Here is a 10,546-nt window from a genome sequence, read left to right as displayed (position 1 = left end):
GAGACGGAGTCTCATTCTGTTGTACACGATGGAGTAACAGTGGCTTGATCTCAGCTCACTGCAATCTCTGCTTCCCGGGTTCAAGCGATTCTCCTGCCTCAGCCTCCCAAGTAGCTGTGATTACAGGTACCACCACCATGCCCGGCTAATTTTTGTACTTTTAGGGGTTTTGCCATGCTTGCCAGGCTGGTCTCAAACTCCTGGCCTCAAGCGATTCACCTGTCATGGCCTCCCAAAATGCTGAGATTACAGGCGTGAACCACGGTGCCTAGCCTTATTAATTTTTTGAGACAGGGTCTCACTCCCATTGCCCAGGCTGGAGTCCAGTGGCACGATCTTGGCTCACTGCAACCTCCATCTCCTGGGTTCAAGCGATTCTCCTGCCTCAGTCTCCCAAGTACCTGGGACTACAGGTACACACTACCACGCCCAGCTATTTTTTTTTTGGTGGGGTGGGGTGGAGCGGTTAGAACTGTTTTTCACCATGTTGCCCAGGCTGGTCTGGAAACCCTGGGCTCAAGCGATCCACCAGCTCAGCCTCCTAGAGGGCTGGGGAAACAGGGCCCTGGGTTTTCAGGCACAGCTGTCTCTTGAGTGGTGTAGGGTCATGAAGAGACGAATACCCAGGGGCTTGGTCTGTGACCTTTATTGCGCAATTCTGAGGCCAGGGCAGACCCAGCTGGGGAGATTTACTGTGGGAACGTCTGGCCCGGCCCCTTCCTCTCCTCCAGGCGCCGCTGGCCGCCTCGGCTCCCTGTCCGGACAGCGTTCGGCCCTTAAAGGGGCCCCGTGAGGCCTGCGCTAGACCCGGAGGAATCAGGGGCTCCGATGGGGGCTGCCAGGGCGAGTCTAGGACCTCCGAGAGCGATGGTGCTTCTTGCGGCTTTCAATTAATTTCTGGGAACGGATCTTGAGCGATGCACGGGTCACTACCTCGTTGTCCTCCTCCTCACTCTCTTCATCTACAGGGTCGGGGGGGAGTAAAGGGGAAGCAGGGAGCATTGAGGGATCCGGGTCTCCATCCCCGGGTCTCCTTCCCAGCCTTTACCACCCTATTCCACCCCCACCTTGGCCCTGAGCAGGGTATCCGACAACCTCCTGCTCTCCAAGTTGGGGCTCAACCGCACCCCTTCATCCTTCCACCCATACTGACCAAAAAACTTGTCCTTGGAAGTAGCAAGGGGCAGGGCGATGCGGGTGTTGTATTGGGGCAGTCTTCCTTCTAAGCTGGCAAGGAACTAAGCGAGCAAGAAATCACATTCCCACCGAGAAATCACATTCCCCCCTCCTCCCTACCTCATTCCAAGATATGCCCTGGTTTTAGCTGGAGACCACTGCCCACTCCCACCCCTCCTTCAGCAGACACCTTGATGCCCAACTTCAACCTCTCATCACTCAGGTGCGTCCCTGGTCTCTGGGGCCCTGCCACTAGGCCTGTCCCCATCCCGATTGCTCAGCCTCGTCCTCTGGCCTCCTGGACCCGCCCGCACCTCTTCTAGTTTCTTTTCTTTTCTTTCTTTCTTTCTTTTCTTTTCTTTTTTTTTTTTTTGACAGGGAGATTCGCTCTTGTTTCCCAGGCTGGAGTGCAATGGCTCGATCTTGGCTGCAAGCTCCACCTCCTGGGTTCAAGAGAGTCTGATGCCTCAGCCTCCCGAATAGCGAGAATTAACAGGCGTCCACCTCTACGCCCAGCTAATTTGTTGTATTTTTAGTAGAGACTTTTTGTATTTTTAGTAGAGACGGGGTTTCACCATATTGGCCAGGCTGGTCTCGAACTCCAGACCTCAGATGATCCACCCGCCTAGGCCTCCCAGAGTGCTGGGATTACAGGCGTGAGCCACGGCGCCCGGCCACCTCTTCTGGTTTCTTCCCTCGTGGCTCCTCGAACCTCACTCGTTGTCCCCACCCCTTCCTGGCTCATCAGCCTGCACCCTGGTCTCCCGAATTTGCCCGCGGTTCCCTGGTTTTCCGACCCAGCCCCACTCCTCGATCTCTAGAGCCCTGCCCCATGGCTGCAGGGCACCTCGCGGTTGGCGATGTGACGCAGCATCTCCTGGACGTCGTGGCTCCCGAGCTGCGACTGCAGTTTCAGCAGCTTTTCCTCCACGAGGCCCAGCAGGTTTGGCAGATAGTTATCTGCCTGGGGATCCAGCTCCTTTCCCGCCAAGCGACCGTCCTCCTGCGGCCAGGGCAGAGTCCGGTCAGCCGAGAGGGGTGTGGCCTCGTGGACAGGCTCCACCCAGGGGCGGGGCTTTTCTCGGGGGCGGGGCCTGGGAGGTAAAGTGCCCATTTACAGGGGCAGTGCTAGTCAATGGAAACGAGGACGCGGGTGAAGGCCACGTCTGTGAGGGCGGAGCCTCTGAACTCTAGGTGTGGAAAGGTTTCGGGGAAGCCCCTTGGTGGGGATGGTAAAAACTCGAGGGAGGCCGTTATGGGAATGGCCTCCTGAAGAAATGGGCCTCTGCTGCGGGCACGATAGGGCTTCTGTTTCGGGTTGCTCCAGAATTGCAGCGAGGTCTCCGACGTTTTCGGTAGGGACAAGGTGGGACTTCCCCTTGGAGGAGGAGCTTGGGACGGGACAGGGTCTCCGAAGTCTTGGGCTTCCTTTCGCGAGTGAGAGTTCACCCAGGGATGTGGGGCGGGGATTCTGAGGAATGGGGCGAGGCTTCTTTCCATGTGGGCGGGGCCTCTGTCGTCTGGGACATAGGATGGGGGTTCCCTAGGGCAGACCGCTGTGACAGGAATCCCCGCTTCGTGGTTGCGCGTCATCGGTCCCGGGAGGACCTGGAGGGGCTTCCTCTGGGCGGCGCCTACCACAGTGATGTGGATCAGCTTGCTGGCCAGGTGCTCCAGGCTGTCCTTGGCCACTTGCGTCGCCCGCAAGGTGCGCTCCAGCTGGTCCTGGGCCTCGGCGTGCCGCCGCTCCTCCTGCTTGAGGCGTTCCCGCGCCTCGGCTTGCAGTTTCTGCTGACTGCAGGGAACGGGGAGGTCGTCACGGGGGGCTCAGTCCGCCCCGCCGCCGCCCCACCGACCTCCCCAGGATCCCAGGGCCTCACCTTACCATCGTGGCCTCCCCCGAGTACTTGAGGTCTTCCAGCTCCCGCTGCAGATGTTGCTTCTCCTGCTTCAGCCTCACCAACGTCTGCTCGTTCTCGCTTTTGAGCGTCTCCAGCTTCGCGAATGTGTCTCCCTGGGCCAGGAACCGCCGCACCACCGACTGCGGACCACCCAGCCCCAGTCAGAGCCAGGGTCTAAGGAGGTGCAGGAGCGCTTCACCTCCTGCCCCCCACTCTGCGTCCCCTCAGAAGCAGGACAGGTGGCCTGAGCTGGCACCTTTTACACAGCGATGTATGGAGATACTGTGGGTTGGAGTCCGGGCTGCTTCAAGGGTGAGCCGCCCTGGATATATCATTTTTTGGGGGGCCCTTTCCGGCCCATATAAGGAATTTGAGCTGGGCACGGTAGCTCACATCTGTAATCCCAGCACTTTGAGAGGCCGAGACGGGAAGATCACGAGGTCAAGGGATTGAGACCGTCCTGGCCAACTTGGTGAAACCCCGTCTCTGCTATAAAAAAAAAACCCACAAAAATTAGCCGGGCGTGGTGGCGCACGCCTGTAGTCCCAGCTACTGGGAAGGCTGAGGCAGGAGAATCACTTGAACCAGGGAGGCAGAGATTGCAGTGAGCTGAAATCGGGCCACTGCACTCTAGCCTGGGTGACAGAATGAGACTTTGTCTCAAAAAAATGAAAAAAACATACAAATACAAGGAATTTGAGTCAGGCCAAATGCGGGGGCAGCTGGACAGGTGAACACAGCTTCTTTCCAAAACCAATATGCCATCCATTTCTGGCCATGAACCTTCCCCAGTCTCACAGGAAATACCGTCTTCGGAGCCATCCCCTCACAACGCCCAAATCTGGAAAAGGGCTGCACCTCAGTGCCCCAGATGACCCCATAGGTGTCCTACCATAGGTGGAAGTCCCAGAACTCCTCAGGGGTCAGCCCCATAGGAGGAGCAGCAGGTTGTCAGGCACCCAGAGGGAAAAAACAGGGTTGGGGTCCAGTGTTCACTGGCGGGAACCAGGACCCAAGGGGGACACAGCGGTCTTAGAATACTGCAAGGAAGGCTCTGCAAAGTGAGGGACCTGGGGCAGGAATGCCACTTGCAGACATTGGAGAAAGAACAAGAGAAGAAATTCCCAGTTCTCCTACAGCTGGCATGGCAAAGGAGTTAGCACGGTGCAAGAGAGAAAGGAAGGCAAGTGTAGAAATGATGGCGAGTGTAGACAGCTCCTGGGGGTTTGGCTTCGAAGGGTAGCAGAAAAACTGAATGGTAACTGGAGAGGGAAGAGATAGTTTTCAAGAAAGGAGCAAGTTTGTGAGCTGAAGAACTGACCTGGCAGAGGAGAGAGGCAGGGTGTGTCGGTTTCATCGGCCTGGGGACCCCAGAGTGCGTCTAGGGTGGAGGGGGTTCGGCAGAGAGGGCTGCGGGCAGAACTCACGTGCGACTCAGCAGTGCCGGTGGCGTCCTTGACCTTGTCAAAGATCACCTCCATCTGGTACATGCTCCAGCGCCGCCGCAGCTCCTCCTCCTTGGCATGCAGGCTGTCTTGGGTGGTGTCTTCAGACTGCAGCAGCAGGTGCTCACGGTGGGTCTGCTCGTGGGTTGAGGTCAGAGCCAGGGTCAGCTCCTGGACAGCTCTTAGGGTGGAGGACGGGGAGGGGAATCCAGACTGGGGCCCCAAAGGGAGCAGGGCTAGAACTGGAGGGAGGGGAGAGGGCAAAAGCTTGGGGCCAGATAAGGGCACTGGGCAGGAGTCAACAAAATGGGACAAGGCCAGGCACGGTGGAGGTGGCTCACGCCTTTAATTCCAGCACTTTAGGAGGCCGAGGTGGGAGGATCATCTGAGCCCAAGGGTTTGACCAGCTTGGGCAATATAGCAAAATCCCGTCTATACAAAAAATACAAAAATTAGTAGGGCTTGGTGGCGCGCCTCTAGTCCTAGCTACTTGGGAGGCTGAGGTGAGAGGATCACTTGAGCCTAGCTGGTCTAGTCTGCAGTGAGCTATGATCAGACTGAGCAACAGAGCGAGACCCTGTCTCAAAAAATAAACACACACACACACACACACACACACACACACACACACACACACAAACTATCAAAAAGGAAAAAAAAAAACCCAAAAACAAAAAGGGCTAGTCGGGTGGCAGCCTCAGGACAGGTGCAGGGGGCGGGGCCAATAGAAAGGGGGCGGGGCCTTAGGCAAGGGTTGGGCTAGACGCAGGGTCAGATTTAAGACAGGCAGTCTACTTAGGTGGGAAAGGATGGGTAGGGGTCAGTGAGTAAGGGGAAGGCTGGAGGCCATGTCAGAGCCAAAATGGAACAGCCTCCTAGGAGGGCAGGGGAAGAGCGGGGTCAGGGATATGGGAAGAGTCTTTGCACCAACTGGGGGTGGAGTCAGGAAGGGGGCGGGGTTAGGAGAAACTTCGGAAGTGGGAGAAGGCCTAGGATAAGGTAGAGCCAGGGCAAGGCTGGGCTGGGCTGGAGTCCCAGCAGCGTACTCCTGGGTGTGCCCACCTTTCGCTCCATGCGCTCGTTCTCCAGTTTCCTCTCCTCAGCGCGCTTCTTGCAGTCACTTATGTAGCGTTCCCGCTTCTTGCGCTCTCGAACCAAGGTCTCCTCCAGATACTGCAGTTGGTTCTGGAGGACGGGCAGGAGAGCAGGGGGACCAGATGGCATCTATCGCTACCCGCCGCAGGGTGCTAGGAGATAGATGGGGGCGGGGGCGTTGGGGAAGCTCAGGGACAGCTGGGATCAGATTCTGAAGCTGGGAGACCGCGGCAGCTGGGCAGGACGGTCGGGGGCAAGAGCGTTGGCACCTTGGCAATCTCCCGGGCGTTGAGGGCCTCTTGGTTCACCAGGTGCAGCGCCTCCAGCTCGTGTTTGGTTCTCACCACCTCAGCCTCCATGAAGTCCAGCCGGTTCTCCAAGTGGAGGCTCTCGTCCTGGGGCGTCGTGGGGGGGAGATGAGGCAGGCCTGTGACTGCTGTCCCTAGCCTCTGCTTACCCCCTCACCCGAGCCCTCCTAGTCCCTACCTGTAGATAGTCCTTGAGCTGCAGGTACACGCTGGTAATGTGCTCGGCCTCCTCCGCCTTCATCCGGGCCTTCTCCAGTCGGTTCTCCAGGTTCCGCATGGTCTAGAGAGCGGCAGGGCTGGGCTGAGTGCCCTCCGCACTTGATCCCTCCCACAGGACCCTCTGCCCTGCAGGCCTCTCTCGGCCCTACCTTGGCCACCTCCGAGTGGCTGTTTTGCGCCTCCGCCATCTCCAAGTGGCGCAGGCTGTGCTGGAGCTGGAGCTCCTCCAGCCGCCTCTGCCGCAACACCACCTGGTGCTGCAGGGCGTTCCGCTGCTTCACCTTCTCGCTCAGCCGGTGGTCTAGGTGCTCCAGAGCCTGCTGCAAGGGGCCGAGCGAAAGCAGGGGCCTGAACACCCCATCCCAGCACACACCCTTCCTTCTCCCATACTGTGGCTTCCAGGACACCCCTCTCCAGTTTTCTACCCACCTCCCTGGCCATCCCTTCTGTGTTGTTTTTGGAGACAGAGCACCAGGCTCTTCTCTCTGTCCACACTGACCACCTTGGTGATCGTACACACACTCAGGGTTCTAAATTTTTTTTTTTTTTTTTTTTTTTTTGAGATGGAGTATTGTTCTGTCACCCAGGCTGGAGTGCAGTGGCATGATCTCGGTTCACTGCAACCTCTGCCTCCCGGGTTCAAGCGATTCTCCTGCCTCAGCCCCTGAGTAGCTGGGATTACAGGCGTGAGCCACTGTGCCTGGCCATTTTTTTTTCTTTATTTATTTTTGAAACGGAGTCTCACTCTCTCCCCCAGGCTGGAGTGCTGTGCCTGGATCTTGGTTCATTGCAACCTCTGTCTCCTGGGTTCAAGTAATTCTCCTGCCACAGCCTCCTGAGTAGCTGGGATTACAGGTGACCACCACCATGCCTGGCTAATTTTTTTTATAAAACAGAGTCTCATTCTGTTGCCCATCCTGAAGTGCAGTGGCATGATCTCGGCTCACTGCAACCTCCGTGTCCCAGGTTCAAGCAATTCTCTTGCCTCAGCCTCCCAAGTAGCCAAGAATAGAGAAGTGTGCCACCACACTAGTTGAATTTTTGTATTTTTAGTAGAGATGGGGGGTTTCACCATGTTGGCCAGGCTGGTCTCGAACTCCTGACCTCAGGTGATCCACCCACCTTGGCCTCCCAAAGTGCTGGGATTACGGGTTTTAGCCACTGTGCTCAGCCAATATGAGCTGTTTTTAGAAGTGGGGACTTGGTCTGTTTTTTTGTTTGTTTTTTTGTTTGTTTGTTTGTTTAAAGACAGGATTTCACCATGTTGGCCAGGCTGGTCTTGAACTCCTGACCTCAGGTGATCTGCCTGCCTTGGCCTTCCAAAGTGCTGAGATTACAGGCGTGAGCCACCACGCCCGGCCAACTTGGTCTGTTTTTTCACTGCATTTACGACCATGTCAGGATGCCAGGTCCAAGGACAGTGAGTAATAAAGATGTAATTGAATGAGCACATGAATGGCAGATGGTGCGCAGAAAGGATTGGAGAGGGTGAGCCTGGAGTCCAGCACTGAGGGGACCCAGGCTGGTAATGAAGGATGAGGTGGGGAGAGGGTGGGGCAAACCTGGCCTGTCCTGTTTTTGAGGTATGGCTTCTCCGACTTCCATTCTCGTATCACTGCCTGGACCACTTTCTCATCTCCCTGCACAGAGGAGAGTGCAGTCACTTTCCATCATGCCATCTCTAGCTGAGGCCAGGTGCTGTCTCCTTGCCCCACCACCCCCCATGGGAACTCCTCCACCCATCTCTTCACCCCTTACCTTGAGCAGGTCCAGCAGCTTTAGTTCCAGTGCCTTAGTCTCCTCACGGAGCTGACTGATGGTCTCCTGGTTCTTCTTGATGTTCCACTGTGAGCTCTCAAAAAAAGCCTTCCGGTCACCCTCTGCCGGGCAGGTGAGGTGGACAGACACACAGTTACTGGGTGGGTGGGTGCAACAGCCCAGAGAGACCTTTTTTTGCAATCATCAACTTAATATTATAAGAACGCAGCTCTCTCTGATCCATGCCTCCAAGGTGACAAAGAAAAGAAGGAACAAGGGTTGTGCCAAAAAGGGCCGTGGCCACGTGCAGCCTATTCTCTGCATGAACTGTGCCCGATTCGTGCCAAGGACAAGGCCATTAAGAAATTTATCATTCGAAACAATGGAGGCTGCAGCAGTCAGGGACATTTCTGAATTGAGCGTCTTCGATGCCTATGTGCTTCCCAAGCTGTATGTGAAGCCACATTACCATGTAAGCTGTGCAATTCACAGCAAAGCAGTCAGGCATCAATCTCATGAAGCCAGCAAGGACCGAACATGCCACCCCGATTTAGACCTGCACCTGCCCCATGACTCCCACCAAAGCTCATGTAAGGACTGAGTCCTTACAGACTGAAGATAGACTATTCTCTGGAGAAAAATGAAATGGAAATTGTACTAAAAAAAAAAAAAAAAGAATGCAGTCATCAACCAGCCTGGCGACATGGTGAAACCCTATCTCTACTAAATATACAAAAATTAACCAGGTGTAAAGCCAGGCACGGTGGCTCATTTCTGTAATCCCAGCATTTTGGGAGGCCAAGGCGGGCAGATCACATGGTCAGGAGATTGAGACCATCCTGGCCAACATGGAGAAACCCTGTCTCTACTAAAAATACAAAATTAGCTAGGCATGGTGTTGTATGCATGTAATCCCAGCTACTGGGGAGGCTGAGGCGGAATAATCGCTTGAACCTGGGAGGTGGAGGTTTCGGTGAGCCAAGATCGCATCACTGCACTCCAGCCTGGGCAACAAAAGCAAAAACTCCGTCTCAAAAAAAAAAAAAAAAAAAATGTAGAGACATGGTCTCATTATGTTGCCAGGGTTGTTCTCAAACTTCTGGCCTCCAGTGAGCCTCTTATCTTGGTCTCCCAAAGTGCTGGGATTACAGGCATGAACCATCATGCTCAGCCTGTGAATACTGTATTTTCAATCTGCATTTAGTTGTGGACTCGGAATCCGGGAATACAAAGGGCTGACTATATTTACTGAAACAAATCTGAGTATAGGATCTGTGGCCAGGCACGGTGGCTCACGCCTGTAATCCCAGTACTTTGGGAGGCTGAGGTGGGTGGATTGCTTGAGCTCAGGAGTTCCAGACCAGCCTGGGCACATATGGTGAGACCCCGTCTCTATTAAAACTACAAAAAAAGTGGTCTGGCATAATGGTGTAAGCCTGTGAGTCCCAGCTACTCAGGAAGCTGAGATGAAAGGATTGCTTGAGCCCAGGAGTTGGAGACCAGCCTGGGCAGTATAGTGAGAATCCATCTCTACAGAAAAGAAAATTAGCCAAGCACGGTGGTGTACGCCTGTAGTCCCAGCTACTTGGGAGGCTGAGGTGGGAGGACTGCTTGAGCCCAGGAGGTTGAGGCTGCGGTGAGCTATTGTTGAACCACTGCACTGAAGCCTGAACAGGAGAGTAAGACCCTGTCGAAAAGAAAAAAGGCTAGCCGTAGTGGCTCACACATGTAATCCTAGAACTTTGGGAGGCCAAGGCGGGTGGATCACTTGAGGTCAGGAGTTCGAGACCTGCCTGACCAACATGGTGAAACCCCATCTCTACTAAAAATATAAAAATTAAGTGAGGTGGCATGTGCCTGTAGTCCCAGCTGCTTGGGAGGCTGTGGCACGAGAATCGCTTGAACCTGTGGAGGTTGCAGTGAGTCAAGATCATGCCACTCCTGTCCAGCCTAGGTGGCAGAGAGATCCTGTCTCAAACAAACAAACAAACAAACAAAAAAAGAGAGACAGAGAGAGGGAGAGAAAGTTACAGGAAAGTTTGAGATACAGTTCACTCGGTTCTGAGCTCATGAGAAGTTTTAAGAGAGAGAGGAGGAAAAACATGAACAAATACGAGTTTTGCCCAGAAGCTGTTCACCTAGACTCATGCTGGAGAAATACCTTTGTCACACCATGCCTGGTCAGAAGATTGTATGGATACTGTTGACCCCTGACCCTCTGGAGCCATCTTACCTAGCAGTTGTATCTTTCTACGTAATTCAGCCACCTGCGAGTGCATAGAGGACTTCCCTGCACCTCTGCGGAAGGATCCTGCCTTGGAACGGCCGAGGGTCCAAGCCTGGGTTGCACCCTTTCCTCGGAGATGGCTGGGTTTGCCCGAAGTCTCCCTGCCCTTGACCTTGGAAGAGGGCGTCGAAGCCTGATCCTGAGGAGGCAGGGCGTTGGCGGAGGCCGCCCTGCACAGGGGGGACGTCATGATGGGGTCGGGGCCGAAGGCCCCTAGGGGTTAGGGGGACAACTAGGAGTCAATCGCCCCTGTCAGTGATCGGTCAGCTCGGATTCCTAGGGCTCTGAAAAATGCACTTTCCAACCGCTAGGCGGTTGCTCTCCGCATCTCTCGGTTGCTAGGTAACCGCCTCCTCT

General features: G+C 55.2%; 1 protein-coding gene across 4 annotated transcripts; it reads right to left on the bottom strand.

Annotated features, from left to right (window-relative positions):
- Positions 1-376: 376 nt before the first annotated feature.
- On the bottom strand, positions 377-10,501 carry ODAD3 (outer dynein arm docking complex subunit 3). 4 transcript variants are annotated; one of them, XM_010329509.3, is made up of 13 exons: positions 10,136-10,501; positions 7,903-8,024; positions 7,707-7,784; positions 6,294-6,464; positions 6,104-6,205; positions 5,887-6,012; positions 5,585-5,707; positions 4,505-4,657; positions 3,057-3,217; positions 2,815-2,971; positions 2,024-2,179; positions 1,154-1,238; positions 377-962 (listed from the first exon to the last, which is right to left on the bottom strand). In XM_010329509.3, the coding sequence occupies exons 1-13, from the start codon at positions 10,377-10,379 to the stop codon at positions 850-852; spliced, it is 1,791 nt and encodes a 596-aa protein (XP_010327811.1). In that variant the 5' UTR covers positions 10,380-10,501; the 3' UTR covers positions 377-849. The 4 variants fall into 4 exon arrangements, with proteins under 4 accessions (XP_010327811.1, XP_074240701.1, XP_074240699.1 ...); XM_074384600.1 differs by lacking the exons at positions 377-962; positions 1,154-1,238 and having other exon boundaries at positions 2,060-2,179; positions 3,062-3,217; XM_074384598.1 differs by lacking the exons at positions 377-962; positions 1,154-1,238 and having other exon boundaries at positions 2,087-2,971.
- Positions 10,502-10,546: the final 45 nt, after the last annotated feature.

The sequence above is a fragment of the Saimiri boliviensis genome, chromosome 14 (assembly GCF_048565385.1).
Source record: "Saimiri boliviensis isolate mSaiBol1 chromosome 14, mSaiBol1.pri, whole genome shotgun sequence".
Taxonomy (NCBI): Eukaryota; Metazoa; Chordata; class Mammalia; order Primates; family Cebidae; genus Saimiri; species Saimiri boliviensis.
Note: the sequence above shows the minus strand (reverse complement) of the source record. Positions and strands in the feature narration are given on the sequence as shown.